The sequence below is a fragment of the Halichoerus grypus genome, chromosome 13 (assembly GCF_964656455.1).
Source record: "Halichoerus grypus chromosome 13, mHalGry1.hap1.1, whole genome shotgun sequence".
Classification (NCBI taxonomy): Eukaryota; Metazoa; Chordata; class Mammalia; order Carnivora; family Phocidae; genus Halichoerus; species Halichoerus grypus.
Genome location: NC_135724.1, coordinates 88,501,977 through 88,524,043, shown reverse-complemented (window position 1 = coordinate 88,524,043; position 22,067 = coordinate 88,501,977). Strand labels below are relative to the sequence as shown.

General features: G+C 42.2%; 1 protein-coding gene across 1 annotated transcript; it reads left to right on the top strand.

Annotated features, from left to right (window-relative positions):
• Positions 1-139: 139 nt before the first annotated feature.
• Positions 140-21,909, top strand: DIABLO (diablo IAP-binding mitochondrial protein). The gene is made up of 6 exons (XM_036085040.2): positions 140-287; positions 1,117-1,243; positions 5,503-5,634; positions 6,393-6,503; positions 6,662-6,758; positions 21,148-21,909. The coding sequence occupies exons 1-6, from the start codon at positions 187-189 to the stop codon at positions 21,342-21,344; spliced, it is 765 nt and encodes a 254-aa protein (XP_035940933.1). The 5' UTR covers positions 140-186; the 3' UTR covers positions 21,345-21,909.
• Positions 21,910-22,067: the final 158 nt, after the last annotated feature.

The window sequence follows — 22,067 nt, the reverse complement described above, 5'->3', positions numbered from 1 at the left end:
AGGCCCAGGGCCCGCCCCGTCCGCGCGGAAGCCCCGGCGGTTGGGCGTTCGCCGCAGCCGTTACTGCCGTTATCCTAAGCCCCGTCCCCTCCCTCCCTCGCGTCCAATCCCGACTGCTCCTTCGGGCTGGGGTGTGGTCATGGGGCCAGGCCCGCTCGAGAAGAGGCCGCGCCCCGTCCTCCGCTCATGAAGGGGCGTCACTTCCGGCGTGTGCGTCTGGCGTCCGGCCGGCGCAGGATGGCGGCTCTGAGGAGCTGGCTGTCGCGGAGCGTAGCCTCCCTCTTCAGGTACCGCTGCGGTCGGATACGAGGGCAGCACCGCAAGGGGTTTGGCGCCGCAAGTAGCGCGGTGGCCGGGACGGCAGCGCCGGCGTAGCTGGCGCTCGTTTCGCTCCTCGGCCGAGCGGGCCGCGGCGTCCCGCCCCTGTCAGGCCCGAGGACGTCCCGGCTCTGCCTCCCGCCTCCCGCGGCCAAACCTGGGGTTTATTTCTCACTGACGGCTTTTCCATTATTCCGCTGGCTGAACGCCAGTCCTCCTCCCTCCCCAAGCTCGGGCTGGCTTCCTGGGGCGCCTCGGCCTGCCCGCGAGTTCCCGTTGGCCCATCGCCGTCACTGGAAGGAGATGGGGGAGCGGCCGGGCGAGCGGCGGGTTATGAGAGGAAGTTTTCCCTGCGGGCAGGAGAGGAGCTGGTCCGCCCCGCGCGGCCCTGCTGGCTGCGGGTTCCAGGTGTGGCCTAGTGGGGACCATCGGGGACACCTGGAAACCTCGGCCACAGGTCCGGAGCTGAATGCTGCGTGCAGCAGTGTTTATTTTGGCCGAAGGTTTTTAAAAAGCTTTGAGACTGCCTTTTAAACTTCCACACCTGTTACCGATTAAACTTCGGCATCACTGGGCCCGCACCCCTGCGCGGCCGAGGTTCCCGAGAGTTGGGTGGCAGGTGGCCCTTGCAGCGAGTCCGAGGCTTTGCAGTCCGACGCGCTCTCCCCCGAGCCCTGACCCAGCATCTCCGTGTAGGCTCCTGCCTGGCCGAGTGTGAGTTTCTAACGCCTGCAAACAAATTGAAGACACGTACAGATTGGCGGTTACCGCCTTCCTAAATTTGACTTGTGTTTCTAGGTACAGGCAGTGTGTTCCTGTCGTGGCGAACTTGAAGAAGCGCTGCTTCTCAGACTTGATAAGACCATGGCACAAAACTGTGGCCGTTGGATTTGGCGTGACCCTGTGTGCAGTTCCTATTGCACAGGTAAAAATACTGCAGTGTCAGTGGGTGTTTCTTAGTGTGCAGTGCCCTCCTGGAGTCTCTGGGCGGTGAGCCATCAGCCCTTCTGGTACCCAGTGCTCCCCCACCCGCGCGCTGGTTTACTTTCTCCTCTACCAGCATCATCGTTTCATAGCTGAGCAAATATATTAATATTCCCATTTTTAATTGTCCCATTTGGTAGGAACAGTATGTCAAAGTGGTCAAATTGTATAAAGAGGGAGGAGAATAAGATGATATTACAGCCTATCAACAGAATAGTCTTTCATTCAACAAAAATTTATTGAGCAACTTTAATGTGCCATATGTTGGAAATGTAAGAACAAAACAGAATTCCTGCTCTCATAAAACTTGCATTCTGGGGTGGGGGCGCCTGGGTGGCTCAGTCGTTTAAGAGTCTGACTCTTATTTGTTTTATTTTTAAAGATTTTATTTATTTTAAAGAGCACGGGTGGGGTGGGGGGGTGAGGAGCAGAGGGAGAGGGACAAGAAGACTCTGCACTAAGCACAGAGCCCTACCCCAGGCTCGATCCCACAACCCGGAGATCATGAACTGGGCTGAAACCAAGAGTCAGCAGCTCAACCTACTTGGCCACCCAGGTGCGCCAAGCGTCTGACCGTTGATTTAGGCTCAGGTCATGATCTTAGGGTTGTGAGATCGGGCTGCATTGGCCCGGCGTGGGGCTCCACCCTGGGCATGGAGCCTGCTTAAGATTCTCCCTCTCCCTCTGCCCCTCCCCCCATCTCTCTCTCTCTCAAAAACAAAAAACAAAACCAAAAACAACCCACATTCTAGGTAAAAGAAAGGGGAGAAAATAAATATAAAATGCCACCTGATGAGTGCTATGCAGGAAGCAAATAGGGTAAGAATATAGGGGTACTGGGAGGGAGTTGGATAGGAGAGTGTGGGCCAGGAGGGCTACTCTGATAAGGTGATGTTTCAGTTGTGATCAGTATGATCTGAAAGAATGAGCCGTGGTAATATCTTGGAGAAGAGTTTGCCAGGCAGAAGGAACTCTTGAGTGCAAAGGCCTAGAAGCAGGTGTGTCTACCTGATATGTTTGATGAACAGCAAAAAGGTTAATGTGGCTGGAGTGGAATGAGAAAGAGAGCATAATGGACAAAACCAGAAAATTAGCTGAGGCTCAGACTGTTTTGTCCTTTTGAGCCATTGTAAGGCTTTGAATTTTATTCTGAAAAGGAAGCCACAGAGGATTTTAACACAAGGCTGTTACCATCTCACATAAGGTTTTAAAGGTTGCTGTGTGGAACTAGGAAGACCAATGGAGATTGTTGCTCTAGTCCAGGCTTGGAGTAGGCGGGCAACAGTGTAGGTGGGGAGAAGTGGACCAAATGTGGTCAGCATGAGTTGCTGATGGATTGAATGTGGAGTATATTTCAGGGTTTTTGAAAAAGCCTAAGCGCCTGAAAGAATGGAGTTACCATTTATTGGAGTGGAGGGGAAGTAGGTTTTGGGAGGATGAAATCAAGAGTTAAGTTTTGGAAATGACAGTCTAAAATTAAAATGTCTAGTAGACATCTAGGTGGAGTTGTCACGTAGGTGATATGAAAGTGGTACCTTATTAAAAAGATCACTGGTTATATGCTTTCTGAGAAAGAGCTCAATAGGAAATTAGCAAACCCCATTTTGGCAGAATATTTCTGATACTTATATGTGTGTTTATCGCAACAAGATCAATTCCAGGGGCGCCTGGGTGGCTCAGTTGGTTAAGTGTCTGCCTTCAGCTCAGGTCATAATCTCGGGGTCATGATCTCAGGGTCCTGGGATCAAGCCCCGCATCGGGCCACCTGCTCAGTGGGGAGCCTGCTTCTCCTTCTGCTCCTCCCCTCCCCACTCGTGTTCTCTCTCTCTTAAATAAATAAATCTTAAATGGAATTGATCTTTTTTTTTTAATCACAAATCTTTTCAGCATCTTCTGAGGCTTTCTCATGAGCCTGCGTCTTTTTGTTCCTCACACCAAACCTCATCTCTGCTTGTTCATAGAATTGTTAATCCTAAAACCCTTACTTGAGCACCAGGCCATTTTCTGCCACAATTAGGATAGCCTTTCTTCTTTCCTTCAAAAGAAGTTTTTGGGTTTGTCCTTTCTCAGTTCATACACTTTTCTTAAGCTGCAGTTACCTCAGTTCTGGGCCACATGACAGGAGCCTCAGGTCATTATCCTGTAGGAATGGCCGTTCCACTTCTGTTCTTCAGAACCTGCAGTGGCTCTCCGTTGTGTGTTGCAGAACTAAAACTCAGCCAACTCTCCCCGTACTCCAGTCTCCTTGTCCTCTTACCTCCCTTGTGCTATCTGTTGGAACCAGGCCAGATCCCTGAATGTCCCCTGCATGCAACAGATGTATCTTTTCCTCATTATTTCTTCATCCCCAGGCTGCCTGACAGTTCTCATCCTGGCTATCTTCAGGCCCAAGTCCCACCTCTTTTTAAAGCCTTTCAGAGTTTCTGGCCAACAATGATCTCCCTCTTTCTGACCACTTGTGTTGTATTTTGATATTTGATGATTACACTCTGAGTCAGCAGAGCATAATGGAAAGGGTACAAATGTTGACGAAGATGTGGTTTAAGGTCAAATATGTGACTTTTGGGGAGAGAATGTAACTATTCTGGGTTTCCATCTCCTCATCTAAAAAAGAAGTGATAATACCTGGGCTGTCATGAGGAACAAGTGAAAATGCACTGTAAAATGCATTATGGGTGGATCAGTCGGTTAAGTGTCCGACTCTTGGTTTTGGCTCAGGTTGTGATCTCAGGGTTGTGAGATCAAGCCCTGCGTTGAGATTAAAATAAAATGCATTATGAAGACATAAGTTAGAATATATCAAAATTAGCTTCCAATGAGCAGAAATAATATTCTTTTCAGTCTTTCTGTACCTTCAGTGCAAGGTATGTAATGAATACTTACTTGAACGGAAGATAAATATGGTAAGTAAAATTCTGGATTTGTTCATGTGTCAAAGATTTCTTGACTGCTACTTTCAGTAAGTGATTCTATGGGTTTATACTCTAGCAAAAACAAGACTGCATATGATTAGAGGAATTGGTTTCTTTGTTCTGATACAATAAATGCTCTGCTGAGGAAGGAAAAGGCAGAGTCAGGGATGACCTGAAAGTAGAGCGTTCCTATAAAACCTTTCATAATTCAGCATAAAGTGAAGAGTATCTTTCCAAAAGTTCATGTTATGCCATTTTGCTTTTTACAAAAGACATTTAGTACAGTAACGGCTTTTTTTTTCTTTGTAAACTTAAAAATCCTCTCCGGACTTCTTTTCGTTATTGAAATAAGGTACTAGTACAGTCAGGTACCTTAAGAGCAAAGAGACTTAGTGCAGACTTTCAGAAAGCAGGGAATACTTGAATTTAGTTAAGGCGGCCACATTTCCTTAACTCTTGAGATAGTTACATTGGCTTTTTATTTTTTTTTTTTAACATAATAGCTGAAGTCAGAGTGAAGTGTCCCCAACCCCTACCCAAGACTGTACTGTTCATTCTGCTCAGAATTGCTCTCCCCCATCCACCCATTTACTTCTTAGACTCAGCTTATCCCTCATCAACTCTGTGAAGCCTTTTTAAGCTATTTTCATTCAACATAGAAGTGACTGTTTTCTCATGCATGTCCCTACTTGTAGCTTGTACAGACTTCTGGGGTGCCTGGGTGGCTCAGTCCGTTTAGTGTCTGCCTTCGGCTCAGGTCATGATCTCGGGGTCTAGGGATCAAGCCCTGCATCGGGCTCCATGCTCAGCAGGGAGTCTGTCTTTCTCTGGTGCGCGCTCTCTCTCTCCAAATAAATCTTTAAAAAAAAGACACTTATACAGACTTCTGCCACCATGGTACTTGATTGCATTAATTTTTCAAGTTCCCTGTTAGACCCAGCTCCTCCCCTTCCCCATCTGAAATCTTTGAAGACAGAGAATAGATCTTACATATCTTCATATCCCAAGTATCTAGCCTGTGGTAATGAATGAATCATAATTTCATCGAATTTGTTGGTTGTAATTACTAGACTTTTATTTCATATAAAGAAATGCTTGGCTATTTGGAACATAGCATAAAAAATAAAAGTAGATAGAAAGCATACTCTGGAATTATTTCCATATGTTTTTAATAGCCAAAACAACGCCTAAAAAGAAAACAAGCAGTTGTAGTGTCAGAAGTGTTTTTCACTTGTTCCTTCAGCTGCTTCAAGCTTTAGAAGTTGAGTGAAATGTTTATGTCTTTCAGAAATGGGAGCCTCCTTCTCTTAGTAATGACGCATTAATGAGGAGGGCTGTGTCTTTGGTCACCGATAGCACCTCCACCTTTCTCTCGCAGACCACGTATGCATTGATGGAAGCAATCACTGAATATACTAAGGTAAGTGTCGTCTTGTTAGGTCTTGATCTTCTAAACCAGGGGTTAGCAAGCTGTGGCTTGTAAACCAAATCTACTGTGATGCCTGTTTTTGTAGTTTTACTGGAGCGTAGCCAGGTTCATTTGTCTATATGTTGTCTAAGACTGCTTTTGTGAGTTAAATAGTTGTAACAGAGACTCTAGGGCCCATAAAGCCTAAAATATTTACTTTCTGGACCTTTGGAGAAGTTGGCTGAGCCCTTGACCTAAATCAGTGATTTTTAGACTTTCCCCAGGAACCCTTTCTAAGAGAAAAATCTTTAAATACAGCAGCCCAGTAAAAAAGACAAGAAAACCAAGCTGATTGAGTTCAGTTACGGGTAAAGGGGTCTAGAGTCTACCACTCACAGCACCAGGGATTTCGCTGTGGGGACAGTTGGAAAACCACTTATGAGGTAGTAGAGAGGTATCTGGATAATCCAAATCATTTATAGGTTTATTGTACCTTCATTTTTCAGCAGCTTTTTCCCTCCGCCTTCTGAGTTTTCCCCTGCATTGTATTCTCTATGTCTGAATTGCTAACAAGCTTTTATAAACACAGAATTTGACAAGTGGAGATACTTATGTCCTGGAATAATGCCTCTACCTCCTACAATCGTGTAGTTTCGGTGAGGTGGAAAGACTGAATGGTTTGCTGTAACGGGACTCTATTTCCTTGGGGTATAAATCTCACAAATCCTAATATGCCTCACTTATTCTACTCATTTATTCTATATTTGTAGGCCGTTTATACCTTAATTTCTTTGTACCGACGATATACAAGTTTACTTGGGAAAATGAGTTCACAGGAGGAAGATGAAGTGTGGCAGGTGATCATAGGAGCCAGAGTTGAGGTAAGCAAGATGTTAATAGACATTTCTGTATTAGTGCGCCTACCTCGTTGTGGTGTCTGACAGTAACTGTTCTCCGAATCTGGTTTGAATAAACCCATGTTAATGTGCTTATTAACCTCTTCATGTTGTCTCAAGTGCTGTGTTTAATTAATTTACAGATGACTTCAAAACAACAAGAATACTTGAAGTTGGAAACCACGTGGCTGACTGCACTTGGTCTTTCAGAGATGGCGGCAGAAGCTGCATACCAAACTGGTAGGTTCAAGTTGTCACTCCCTAGGTGCCATCTGAGTTTTCATCTGGCTGTAAAATGAGGGATTTAGATTAGTGTAAGGCCCGTGTGGCTCTAACTTTGTGAGAAAATGTCCCCATTTCCACTAGCTAGGGAGGCCATAGTCTAGAAAACGACACAGCTATTGCCAATTAGAATAATTGCATCTAAATCGTTTTTAAGCATTTTCTTTTTATACCTCCATATTTATGGATAACTGGTCATACGGTGGCACAGTTGGAGGAGACTGAAGACCACCAATCTGTATGAACCTTACTGTGTAGATGGAGAAACTGAGACCTGGAATCCTAGTCAGTGGCAAATCCAGGACAAATAATAGCTACCATTTATTGAGTACTGGTCTGTTTCACACTTTGCAGTAAGTATTTTATAGGATTTTTAATTTAAGGAACTGTGAGGATTAGTATCCCCACGTTACAAATGAAGAAAATGGGGATCGAAGGGTTAAGAAATGCACTGAGATGCTGGGTACAGTAAGATTCAGCGCAATGCTAAAGCCTCTGTACCTTTGCATCCCAATATAGAAAATGCAGTTATTCATTCACCAGGATGTTTTCTGAACCTCTCAATCTACCCAGTGGGCTTGAGCTGAAGGTTTTTAACTATTTAAATATATTTTGAAGAAAACTCTATTCTTACCTGAATTGGTCTCAAACTGGGTAGCTCATAGAAATTTTTGTTTTCTGATTCTAAGCTAACAAACTAGGGGCTCTAGTACCAAATCTTAAAAAGGATATAATATATATTTTTAAAAGTAAAAAAAAAAATCTTAGTTAACTAAAGAACTCTGAGATCCTAGAAGCACAAGTGGAATGAAGAGTGAAACATTAGAAATGTGAAAGCATTCGAGCAGTGCCCCAGCAGAGGGGGGAGCAGGGTTGCCAGGTGCAGTGAATGGGAAGGTTTGCTGAGGCAGTCCAGATTGAGCTGGAGAAAAGGGAAAGTGTAAGCATTATCTGGGAAAAAAGACATTTTTACAAAACTGATTAAAAGGTCTCAATATGAAATATAGAAAGAAAAATAAACTATAAGGAGATTTACCTACAAAGGAAGTGTAATCAGATGTGGCTTCTGATCAACAACCGTAGATGCAAGGGGACAAATCAATAACCTAGAATTCTATATCCAGCCAAATATCATTTCAGACATAAAAATACTTGGTTTACCAACCACGTATGCTTTCTGAAGAAACTGAACAAAATTCAGTAAAATTTAAATTTTTAAATCCATTTGGGGAAGAAGTGAAAGCATGCCAGTAGTTGTTTTGAGAAGAGCTAGACATCAGCTCAACATTAGACCTTGCTAAACAGAACTTGATAAATGAATTTAAGACAGGGAAGTTTAAAAATTTTTTTTTAAGATTTTATTTATTTCAGAGAGAGAGAGAGAGCAAGAGCAGGAACACAAGCAGGGGGAGTGGGAGAGGGAGAAGCAGGCTTCCCACAGAGCAGGGAGCCAGATGCAGGGTCGATCCCAGGACCCTTGGGATCGTGACCTGAACCGAAGGCAGACGCCCAACGACTGAGCCACCCAGGCGCCCCAACAGGGAAGTCTTAAAAGAAATAGAGGAACAAGTTCCAACATGAGTCATCACAATAACTATGAATATGTTCAAAAAAACTAATCACAGCTAGGGGCGCCTTGGTGGCTCAGTTGGTTAAGCATCTGATCCCAGCATCCTGGGATCAAGCCCCACATCGGGCTTCCTGCTCAGTGGAGAGCCTGCTTCTTCTCCCCCTGCTTGTGCTCTCTTTCTCTGGCAAATAAAATCTTAAAAAAAAAAGTTATAAAAAGCTAAACCAAACCAATTTTAAAAGAAAGCTACTCCAAAAAGCTGGCAGAACAATGTTAGAATAAGGATTCAAGACTAAAAGAACATTAAGACAATTGAAAAGATATTCAAAGTAATGGTCATAAAGATATTGGACTTGAGAAAAAAGTGGATGAACTCAGAATTTCAACAAAGAGAAAATACAAAAAAAAAAAAAGGGTGCCTGCGTGGCACAGTTGGTTAAGCGTCCCACTCTTGGTTTCAGCTCAGGTGGTGATATCAGGGTCGTGCGATAGAGCCCCACACTCAGCACAGAGTCTGCTTGAGATTCTCTCCCCCTCCTGCTCTTGCTTTCTCTAAAACAAAACAAAACAAAAAAACCCCACCAGAGGTGAAGAATTCAACTGAAATAAATAATACACTAGAAGGAATCAACAGCAGATTAGAAGATGCAGAAGAATGGGTCAGCAACCTGGAAGACAGCATGATGGAAAACAAGCTGAAGGGCAAACATAAAAAATGAAAACAGGTTAAGGATACTCGGTGATATCAAGTATAATAACATTTGCATTATAGGGATCCCAGAAGAGCTAGAAGGGGGCAGAAAACTTTCCTAATCTGGGAAAGGAAACAGACATCCAGGTCCAGGAAGCACAGATAGCTCTTAACAGGATGAACCTAAGGAGATCCACACCAAGACACAATTAATATTACAAAAAGTAATGATAAACCAAATTTTAGAAACAGCAAAACAGTTACATGCAAGGGATTCCCCGTAAGGGGTATTTGATAGCTGGTTTTTCAGCACAAACTTTGTAGGCCAAAAGGAAGTGGCATAATACGTTCAAAGTGCTAAAAGGAAAAAACCTACAACCAAGAATACCCAGCAAGGTTATCATTCAAAATATAAGGAGAGGTAGTTTCCCAAACAAAAGTTAAAGGAGTTCATCACCACTCAGGAAATGTTAAAATTCTGAAAGGAAAAAAATTCACAAGTAAAAGCAAATATATTTGGTAAAAATACTATTCACTTAGCCAGTATGGTGGTTAAACCACAAAAGTAGTAAAAATCTATTATTACAAAAATTAGTCGAGGGATACACAAAAAGATGTAAAATGACATCATATACATAAAACATGGGAAGTAAAAATGTAGTGCTTTTAGAATGTGTTCAAACTTAAGCAACGAACTTAATATAGACTACTATGCACATGTTATATATGAACCCAGTAGTAACCACAGATCAAAAATCTATAATACACAAAAAATAAACATTAAAGCCATCAAACTTGGAAGGGAAAAGAACAAAAGATGAAAGGAACAGAGAAGAACTATAGAAACAGAAAACAATTAGCAAAATGGCAGTAAGTACATACTTATCAGTAATTTCTTTAAATGTAAATGGACTAAGTGTTCCAATCAAAAGACAGAGGGTGACTGAATGGATAAGAAAAACAAGACCCATCTATAAGCTGCTTGCAGGAGACTCACTTCAGACTTAAAGACACATATAGACTGAAAGTGAAGGGATGGGAAAAAAAAATATACACCATGCAAATATAAGTGAGACCGGCGCTGGCGGGGGGGGGGCGGGGAGCGGGGAGGGGACCAGGGTAGTGATACTTCTATCAGACAAGTAGACTAAGACTGTGTGGGGCACCTGGGTGGCTCAGTCAGTTGAGCATCTGCCTCTTGATTTTGGCTAATGATCTCCGGGTCATGAGATCAAGCCCCATATAGGCTCCACACTAGGCATGGAGTCTGCTTAAGATTTTCTCAGGGTGCTTGGATGGCACAGTCAGTTGAGTATCCGACTGACCCTTGGTTTCAGCTCAGGTCATGATCTCAGGGTCATGAGATCGAACCCAGCACCAGGCTGCACACTCTACTCGGAGTCTGCTTAAGATTCTCACTGCCTCTCCACCCCCCACAAGCACACTCTAAAATAAATCTTAAAAAAAAAATTCTTTCCCTCTCCCCCTCCCTTCCCGTGTGTGCGTTCTCTCCCTAACCAAAAGGAAAAAAAGGAATCAATCCAAGACATAACAATTGTAAACTATGCACCCAACATAGGAGCACCTATATATAGCAAATATTAACAGACATAAAGGGAGAAGTTGACAATAATCCAATGATAGTAAAGGACTTCACCCCACTTACATCAAAGGATGGATGATCCAGACAGAAAACAAGGAAACAATGGCTTTGAACAGCACATTAGACCAGATAGACCTAACATTCACACACAGAACATTCCAGCCCAAAACAGCAGAATACATTCTTTTCAAATGCACATGGAACATTCTTCAGGATAGATCATATGTTAAGCCATAAACCAAGTCTAAGTTTAAAATTGAAATCCTATCAAGTATCTTTTCCTACCACAATGAATTGAGACAAGAAATCAATTTCAAGAAAAAAACCTGGAAAAATAAACACATGGAGGCTAAACAACATGCTACTAAACAAGTGGGTCAACCAAGAAATCAAAGAGGAAATCAAAAAATACATGGAGAAAAATGAAAACACAATGGACTGAAATCTTTGGGACACAGCAAAAGCAGTTCTGAGTTTACAATAATACAGGCCTACCTCAAGAAACAAGAAAAACTTCAAAAAACCTAACCTTACACCTAAAGGAGCTAGAAAAAGAACAAATCCCAAAGCTAGTAGAAGGAACAAAATGATAAAGATTGGAGGAGAAATAGGAAAGTTTTAAAGAAAAGATCAGTGAAGCCAGGGGCGCCTGGCTGGCTCAGTCGGTGGAACATGTGACTCTTGATCTTGGGGTTGTGAGTTCAAGCCCCAGATTGGGTGTAGAGATTTTTCAAAAAATCTTAAAAAAAAAAAAGAAAATGAAGCCAAGAATTGGTTCTTTCAAAAGATAGACGAAATTGATAAACCTTAGCCAGACTCATTCAAAAAAAAAAAAAAAGACTCAAAATTGGAAATGGAATAGAAGTAACCAACACCACAGAGATACAGAGGTTTAAAAGAATATGAAAAATTATATGCCAACAAACTGGACAATCTAGAAGAAATAATAAATTCCTAGAAACAGAAAATCTTCCAAAAGTGAATTAGGAAGAAATAGAAAATTTGAACAGAAAAATTATTAGTAATGAGATGGAATTAAAAAAACCAACAAACAAGAGTCCAGGGCCAGATGGCTTCACCAAATTGAATTCCACCAAACATTTAAAAAGATACCTATTCTCAAACTACTCTGAAAAATAGAAGACAAAAGAAAATTCCCAAATTCATCCTACAAGGCTAGCATTACCCTGGCACCAAAACCAAAGACACTACAAAAAGAAGAAAACCAGGGGTGCCTGGGTGGTGCAGTTAAGCTTCCTATTCCTGGTTTCAGTTCTGGTCCTGATGTCAGGGTCACGAGATCAAGCCCCTGCGTCAGGCTCGGCACTCAGCAGGGAGTCTGCTTGGGATTCTTTCTCCCTTTTCCTCTGCCCCTCCGCCCCCAAGCAGCACACACGCTCACTGTGTCTCAAATATTTAAAAGAAAACCAGAAGCCAGTATCTCTGATGAACATAGATGCAAAAATCCTCAATAAGGTATTAGCAAACTGGGGCACCTGGGTGGCTCAGTCGGTTAAGCATCTGCCTTCAGCTCAGGTCACGATCCCAGGGTCCTAGGATCAAGCCCCGAGTCCAGCTTCCTGCTCAGCAGAGAGCCTGCTTCTCCCTCTCCCTCGGCCTGCTGCTTTTTGTGTTTGTGCTCGCGCAAGCGCACTCTGTCATATAAAACCTTTTTAAAAAATATTAGCAAACTGAAATCAATAATACATTAAAAAGATCATTCACCGGGCGCCTGGGTGGCTCAGTTGATTAAGCAACTGCCTTCGGCTCAGGTCATGATTCTGGAGTCTCGGGATCGAGTCCCGCATCGGGCTCCCTGCTCAGCGGGGAGTCTGCTTCTCCCTCTGACCCTCCCCCCTCTCATGCTCTCTCTCCCTCATTCTCTCAAATAAATAAAATCTTTAACAACAACAGCAAAAAAAGATCATTCACCAAGAACAAATGAGATTTATTCTAGGGATGAAAGGGTGGTTCAATATTTGCAAATCAGTGTTGATACCTCACAATAAGAGGAAGGATAAAAACCATAGGATCAATAGATGCAAAAAAAAAGCATTTGACAAAATACAACATCCATTTGTGTTAAAAACTCTCAACAGAGTGTGTTTAGAGGGAACATCCCCCAACATAATAAAGGCCATATATGAAAAACCCACAGCTAACATACTCAATGGTTTACAAAAAAAAAAGATTAACAAGGGGCACGTGGGTGGCTTGGTTGAGCATCCGACTCTTGATTTCAGCTTGAGTCATGGTCTAGGGGTTGTGGAATCGAGCCCTGTGTTGGGCTCCTTGCTGGGCACAGTCTGCTTTGGTATTTTCTCTCTCCTTTTCCCTCTGCCCCTACCCCTGCTTGTGTGTGCGCGCACACACGCACACTCAAATAAATAAATAAAATCTTAATAAAACAACCCATTTACAATTGCACCCAAAGCAATAAAATACCTGGGAATAAATTTGTCCAAGGAGGTGAAAGACACATACTGTGAAAACTAGGACATTGATGAAAGAAATTGAAGACAACAGAGATATAAAGACATATCATGCTCTCATGCATTGGAAGAATTAATATTGTTTAAATATCCATAGTCTCCCAAACAAGCTACAGATTCAATGCAACCCTATCAAAATACCAATAGTATTTTTCACAGAACTAGAATAATCCTAAAATTTGTATGGAACCATAAAAGACTTTGAATAGCCAAAGTAATCTTGAGAAAGTAGAACAAAGCTGGAGGTATCAAAATCCCGGATTTCAAAATATACTACAAATCTATAGTAATCAAAATGATGTGGTACTGGCACAAAAAGAGACATAAATGGAGTAGGATAGAGAGCCCAGAAATGAACCCACACCTATGTGGTCAATTGATCTACAACAAAGGAGGCAAGACTATACGATGGGGAAAAGACAGTCTCTTCAACAAATGGTGTTGGGAAAACTGGACAGCTACGTTCAAAAGAATGAAACTGGACCACTTACTTACACCATACACAAGAAATAAACGGATTAAAGACCGAAGTGTGAGACCAGAAACCATAAAACTCCTAAAAGAAAGCATAGGCAATAATCTCACCCTTAACAACCTATATGTATGGATATGTCTCCTCAGACAAGGGAAACAAAAGCAAAAATAATTGGGACTACACCAAAATAAAAAGCTTTAGCATAGCAAAAGAAACTATCAGCAAAACAAAAAAGCAAGCTAACGAATGGGAGAAGATAATTGTAAATTATATATCTGATACGGGGTTAATATCCAAAATACATATAGAACTTACACAACACCAAAAAACAATCCAGTTAAACAGGCAGAGGATCTGAATAGACATTTTTCCAAAGAAGACATACGGATGGCCAATGGACACATGAAAAGATGCTCAACATCAGTAATCACCAGGGAAATGCAAATCAAAATCACGAGATCACACCTCACACCTGTCAGAATGGCTCCTATCAAAAAGACAAGAAGTAACAAGTATTGGCCAAGATGTGGAGTAAAGGGAATCCTTGTGTACTATTAGTAGGAATGTAAATTGGTGCAGCCACTGTGGAAAACAGTATGGAGGTTCCTCAAAAAATTAAAAATAGAAACACTATATGATCCAGTAATTCCACTACTGGGTATTTACCCAACGAAAACAAAAACACAAATTCAAAAAGATATATGCACCCCTGTGTTTACTGCAGCATTATTTACAATAGCCAAGATACGGAAGCAACCCAGTGTCCGTCGGTAGATGAGTGGTAAAGAAATTATGAACGATGTATGTATGTGAAATAAAAGGTGTAAGAAGATTTAAAGAAATAGGGGCACCTGGGTGGCTCAGTCAGTTAAGCGTCCGACTCTTGATTTCTGCTCAGGCCATGATCTCAGGGTTGTGAGATGGAGCCCCACGTTGGGCTCTGTGCTCAGTGGGGAGTCTGGTTGGGATTCTCTTCTCTCCCTTGCCCCTACCCCCACTCATGCGCTTGCTCACGCTCTCTAAAATAAATAAAAATCTTTAAAAAATAATTAAAAAGGCAAAATCGGGGGCGCCTGGGTGGCTCAGTTGGTTAAGCGACTGCCTTCGGCTCAGGACATGATCCTGGAGTCCCGGGATCGAGTCCCACATCAGGCTCCCTGCTCAGCAGGGAGTCTGCTTCTCCCTCTGACCCTCCTCCCTCTCATGCTCTCTGTCTCTCATTGTCTCTCTCGCAAATAAATAAAATCTTAAAAAAAAAAAAAAAAAGGCAAAATCGGTTTCCTTAAAAATTTGGCAAGTATGACTTTTTAGAGGGCAAAAATAACATCAGAAAGGGCTATTAAAGATATGGAGGGCTTTTCATTATATAAATATTACAGTCTTTATGGAAATCCCAAATTGTCCCCAAAAGTAAAGAATCCAAATAAAACCAATAACCATAAAAGTTGAAATAGCATTCAAAGATTTTGTGCCCCCAAAATGGACACTAAGCCCAGCTGTTTCGTGGAGAGTCTTAGCAAATCTTCAAGGAACATAATTCCTGTTACAGAAAGCATACCAGTGCATAGAACGTGATGGCAAGCCTTCCGACTGTTGTCACTGTATAAAGTCAGCATGGGCCCTGACCGCAAACTGCACTAGGCCAGCACTGGAACAAAACTATGGTCAGCATCACTTACATGGATGTAAGTCAAATATAGCCATTCACCCTCAAAATACAAGATACTTCAATACTGAAAAAAAAACTATCGACATAACTCCCTACTTGAGATCATCTGCAGTAGAGGAGGAAAGCTACGTAATATAATGGCCATGTAATGTCACTATGTGCCCCGAAGCCGTCAGTAAAATGTAGTGCCCATTTATGATGTAAATCTAAGTACAGTTATGAATAGAATTTTTCTAACATGATAAAGGTTAAGTAATTCTACTTAGTAATGAACTATGAGAGGCATTCCCATCAAGGTCAGCAATAAGAGGGGTGCTTACGATCTACTAACTTTTAGCATTGTACTGAAGATTCTTTTTTTTTTTTTTTTAATTTTTTTATTGTTATGTTAATCCCCATACATTACATCATTAGTTTTAGATATAGTGTTCCATGATTCATTGTTTGTGCATAACACCCAGTGCTCCATGCAGAACGTGCCCTCCTCAATACCCATCACCAGGCTAACCCATCCTCCCATCCCCCTCCCCTCTAGAACCCTCAGTTTGTTTTTCAGAGTCCATCGTCTCTCATGGTTCTTCTCCCCCTCCGATTTCCCCCCCTTCATTCTTCCCCTCCTGCTACATTCTTCTTCTTCTTTTTTTCTTTCTTAACATATATTGCATTATTTGTTTCAGAGGTACAGATCTGAGATTCAACAGTCCTGCACAATTCACAGCGCTTACCAGAACACATACCCTCCCCAGTGTCCATCACCCAGTCACCCCATCCCTCCCACCCCACCCCCCACTCCAGCAACCCTCAGTTTGTTTCCTGAGATTAAGAATTCCTCATATCAGTGAGGTCATATGATACATGTCTTTCTCTGTTTGACTTATTTCGCTCAGCATAATACCCTCCAGTTCCTTCCACGTCGTTGCAAATGGCAAGATCTTATTCCTTTTGATGGCTGCATAATATTCCATTGTATATATATACCACATCTTCTTTATCCATTCATCTGTTGATGGACATCTTGGCTCTTTCCACAGTTTGGCTATTGTGGACATTGCTGCTATAAACATCGGGGTGCACGTAGCCTTTCGGGTCCCTACTTTTGTATCTTTTGGGTAAATACCCAGTAGTGCAATTGCTGGATCATATGGTAGCTCTATTTTCAACTTTTTGAGGAACCTCCATACTGTTTTCCAGAGTGGCTGCACCAGCTTGCATTCCCACCAACAGTGTAGGAGGGTTCCCCTTTCTCCGCATCCCCGCCAACATCTGTCATTTCCTGACTTGTTAATTTTAGCCATTCTGACTGGTGTGAGGTGGTATCTCATTGAGGTTTTGATTTGGATTTCCCTGATGCCGAGCGATATTGAACACTTTTTCATGTGTCTGTTGGCCATTTGGATGTCTTCTTTGGAGAAATGTCTGTTCATGTCTTCTGCCCATTTCTTGATTGGATTTTTTGTTCTTTTGGTGTTGAGTTTGATGAGTTCTTTATAGATTTTGGATACTAGCCCTTTATCTGATATGTCATTTGCAAATATCTTCTCCCATTCTGTCAGTTGTCTTTTGGTTTTGTGGACTGTTTCCTTTGCTTTGCAAAAGCTTTTTATCTTGATGAAGTCCCAATAGTTCATTTTTGCCCTTGCTTCCCTTGCCTTTGGCGATGTTTCTAGGAAGAAGTTGCTGCGGCTGAGGTCGAAGAGGTTACTGCCTGTGTTCTCCTTTAGGATTTTGATGGACTCCTGTCTCACATTGAGGTCTTTCAACCATTTGGAGTCTATTTTTGTGTGTGGTGTAAGGAAATGGTCCAGTTTCATTCTTCTGCATGTGGCTGTCCAATTTTCCCAACACCATTTGTTGAAGAGACTGTCTTTTTTCCATTGGACATTCTTTCCTGCTTTGTCGAAGATTAGTTGACCATAGAGTTGAGGGTCCATTTCTGGGCTCTCTATTCTGTTCCATTGATCTATGTGTCTGTTTTTGTGCCAGTACCATACTGTCTTGATGATGACAGCTTTGTAGTAGAGCTGGAAGTCTGGAATTGTGATGCCGCCAGCTTTGCTTTTCTTTTTCAACATTCCTCTGGCTATACGGGGTCTTTTCTGGTTCCATACAAATTTTAGGATTATTTGTTCCATTTCTTTGAAGAAAGTGGATGGTATTTTGATGGGGATTGCATTGAATGTGTAGATTGCTCTAGGTAGGATTGACATCTTCACAATATTTGTTCTTCCAATCCATGAGCATGGAACGTTTTTCCATTTCTTTGTGTCTTCCTCAATTTCTTTCATGAGTATTTTATAGTTTTCTGAGTACAGATCCTTTGCCTCTTTGGTTAGATTTATTCCTAGGTATCTTATGGTTTTGGGTGCAATTGTAAATGGGATCGACTCCTTAATTTTTCTTTCTTCTGACTTGTTGTTGGTGTATAGGAATGCCACTGACTTCTGTGCATTGATTTTATATCCTGCCACTTGACTGAATTCCTGTATGAGTTCTAGCAGTTTTGGGGTGGAGTCTTTGGGATTTTCCACATAAAGTATCATATCATCTGCAAAGAGTGAGAGTTTGACTTCTTCTTTGCCAATTTGGATGCCTTTGATTTCTTTTTGTTGTCTGATTGCTGTGGCTAGGACTTCCAATACTATGTTGAATAGCAGTGGTGATAGTGGACATCCCTGCCGCGTTCCTGACCTTAGGGGGAAAGCTCTCAGTTTTTCCCCATTGAGAATGATATTCGCTGTAGGTTTTTCATAGATGGCTTTTATGATATTGAGGTATGTACCCTCTATCCCTATACTCTGAAGAGTTTTGATCAAGAAAGGATACTGTACTTTGTCAAATGCTTTTTCTGCATCTATTGAGAGGATCATGTGATTCTTGTTTTTTCTTTTGTTAATGTATTGTATCACGTTGATTGATTTGCGGATGTTGAACCAACCTTGCAGCCCAGGGATAAATCCGACTTGGTCGTGGTGAATAATCCTTTTAATGTACTGTTGGATCCTATTGGCTAGTATTTTGGTGAGAATTTTTGCATCCATGTTCATCAGGGATATTGGTCTGTAATTCTCCTTTTTGATGGGGTCTTTGTCTGGTTTTGGGATCAAGGTAATGCTGGCCTCATAAAATGAGTTTGGAAGTTTTCCTTCCATTTCTATTTTTTGGAACAGTTTCAGAAGGATAGGTATTAATTCTTCTTGAAATGTTTGGTAGAATTCCCCTGGGAAGCCATCTGGCCCTGGGCTTTTGTGTTTTGGGAGATTTTTGATGACTGCTTCTATTTCCTTAGTGGTTATAGGTCTGTTCAGGTGTTCTATTTCTTCCTGGTTCAGTTTTGGTAGTTGATACATCTCTAGGAAATCATCCATTACTTCCAGGTTATCTAATTTGTTGGCATAGAGTTGCTCATAATATGTTCTTATAATTGTTTGTATTTCCTTGGTGTTGGTTGTGATTTCTCCTCTTTCATTCATGATTTTGTTGATTTGGGTCATTTCTCTTTTCTTTTTGATAAGTCTGGCCAGGGGCTTATCAATCTTGTTAATTCTTTCAAAGAACCAGCTCCTAGTTTCGTTGATCTGTTCTACTGTTCTTTTGGTTTCTATTTCATTGATTTCTGCTCTGATCTTTATTATTTCTCTTCTCCTGCTGGGTTTAGGCTTTATTTGCTGTTCTTTCTCCAGCTCCTTTAGGTGTAGGGTTAGGTTGTGTACTTGAGACCTTTCTTGTTTCTTGAGAAAGGCTTGTATTGCTATATACTTTCCTCTTAGGACTGCCTTTGCTGTATCCCAAAGATTTTGAATAGTTGTGTTTTCATTTTCATTGGTTTCCATGAATTTTTTTAATTCTTCTTTAATTTCCTGGTTGACCCATTCATTCTTCAGTAGGATGCTCTTTAGCCTCCATGTATTTGAGTTCTTTCTGACTTTCCTCTTGTGATTGAGTTCTAGTTTCAAAGCATTGTGGTCTGAAAATAGGCAGGGGATGATCCCAATCTTCTGGTACCGGTTGAGACCTGATTTATGACCTAGGATGTGATCTATTCTGGAGAATGTTCCATGGGCACTAGAGAAGAATGTGTATTCTGTTGCTTTGGGATGGAATGTTCTGAATATGTCTGTGAAGTCCATTTGGTCCAGTGTGTCATTTAAAGTCTTTATTTCCTTGTTGATCTTTTGTTTAGACGATCTGTCCATTTCAGTGAGGGGGGTGTTAAAGTCCCCCACTATTATTGTATTGTTGTCGATGTGTTTCTTTGCTTTTGTTATTAATTGCCTTATATAATTGGCTGCTCCCATGTTAGGGGCATAGATATTTACAATTGTTAGATCTTCTTGTTGGATAGACCCTTTAAGTAGGATATAGTGTCCTTCCTCATCTCTTATTACAGTCTTTGGTTTAAAATCTAATTTGTCTGATATAAGGATTGCCACCCCAGCTTTCTTTTGGTGTCCATTAGCATGGTAAATGGTTTTCCACCCCCTCACTTTCAATCTGGGGGTGTCTTTGGGTCTAAAATGAGTCTCTTGCAGACAGCATATCGATGGGTCTTGTTTTTTAATCCAATCTGATAGCCTGTGTCTTTTGATTGGGGCATTTAGCCCATTTACATTCAGGGTAACTATTGAAAGATAGGAGTTCAGTGCCATTGTATTGCCTGTAAAGTGACTGTTACTGTATATTGTTTGTGTTCCTTTCTGGTCTATGTTGCTTTTAGGCTCTCTCTTTGCTTAGAGGACCCCTTTCAATATTTGTTGTAGGGCTGGTTTCGTGTTTGCAAATTCCTTTAGTTTTTGTTTGTCCTGGAAGCTTTTTATCTCTCCTTCAATTTTCAATGACAGCCTAGCTGGATATAGTATTCTTGGCTGCATATTTTTCTCATTTAGTGCTCTGAATATGTCCTGCCAGTCCTTTCTGGCCTGCCAGGTCTCTGTGGATAAGTCTGTTGCCAATCTAATGTTTCTACCATTGTTGGTTACATATCTCTTCTCCCGAGCTGCTTTCAGGATTTTCTCTTTGTCTCTGAGACTCGTAAGTTTTACTATTAGATGTCGGGGTGTTGACCTATTTTTATTGATTTTGAGAGGGGTTCTCTGTGCTTCCTGGATTTTGATGCCTGTTTCCTTCCCCAAATTAGGGAAGTTCTCTGCTATAATTTGCTCCATTATACCTTCTGCACCTCTCTCTCTTTTGAAGATTCTTATTAATACAGTAAGGTTGGAAAGAACCACCCAGATCTTCTATAGATGAATTGATAAATATGTGTATCTATATGAGGACATACTAGAAGATCTAACAATTGTAATGATAGAGCCCAAATGATAGAGCCCAAAAACATTTTTAAAGAAAAAAATTGTAAAATATGTTCAATAAGTAGTATAAATTTACATAAAGACACAAAAGGTAAAGTATTTCTCTATGCATTCCATAGGTACAAAAGAGGAGAAAGATGCCCTTTCAACTTCCAGCAGAGGTTATCTCTGAAGATTGGGTTGGGTGATGAAAGAGAGCTTTGACAATTCCATTGAGCTATTAATTTGTCAAAAAGAAATGTGTTAGTTGTGTAAATTCATAAGGTGTCTATATGAAGGGCTGTGTAGCTATAAAGAGGATTGTGGGAGTTATAATTCTTAATAATGATAGCTGCCGATAGCTGGAGAAAGATGCCGACCTCAGTGTGGAGGTAGGAAGTTCTCTGCTGTGCAGAGAGGGCAGGGACAGACTAAGACGGAGGGGCTCAGATGCCAGCCACAGGGCCCCAGGCTTTCCTCGACAACACCCCCCCCCCCCCCGGCCCCGCGCGTTCCGCCCCATGTGACCTTTCAGCCTCATTGTCCCATCTTTTGGCAGGAGCAGATCAGGCCTCGATAACTGCCAGGAATCATATTCAGTTGGTGAAGTCGCAGGTACAGGAAGTGCGTCAGCTGTCCCAGAAAGCAGAGACCAAGCTGGCAGAAGCACAGACGGAGGAGCTCCGTCAGAAAACACAGGAGGAAGGGGACGAGAGGGCTGGGCCGGAGCAGGAGGCCTACTTGCGTGAGGACTGAGTGCCCGGCTGCTGCCCACGTCTGCCGGCCCCGCCTGGGGAAATCCCTGCACGGAGAGGACACAGCAGGTCCTGCCCTGGCCCATCAGGCCGGACTGAGCTGGGAGCGCCTGGCCCCCCCCCCCCCCCCCCCCCCCGCTGTGGACCTGGTTCTTAGCCCTGGGGCACTGCACCCTGTTTAACATTTGACCCCAGTCTGCACAGCTTCCCAGGCACCCATCTTTTTCCCTCTCACCCAGGGCATCTCAGCAGCCTGGCCAGAGAGAGGGGTCCTTTTTTGTCATGCCCACAGACAAGTTCAGTAGCTGTTTAACTTCCATTTCCAGTCTTACATTTTCAAATATGATTTAGTCTTTGCTCCCCCCATAGGAATGTGCATTTTTTGGGTGGGGGGGGGGAAGAGGAGCTTGTTTATAAGATTTCTTTTTAAGTGTTTCTAATGCCTTCTGTGATCTGGTCCCATTGCCTGTAAGGACAGCTGAAGCCCAGGAGCCAAAAGTCCAGTATTCTTAAGGAACTGAAAGCAGAGCGTTTACCTGGTGCTCAACAGGACATGTTCCAACACATGCTTCTTGTTTCCTTCTTTCCTTCGAGTTTCTCTATTGTATCTGAAGGAGAATAATTTTTTTTTGTTTTGCATTTCAGAAAGAACATGTTTGTGTGTATATTCTGGGGCCCTGTGCAGCCCCTTTCCTTCACCTCCCAGACTGGCAGAGCCCCAAGG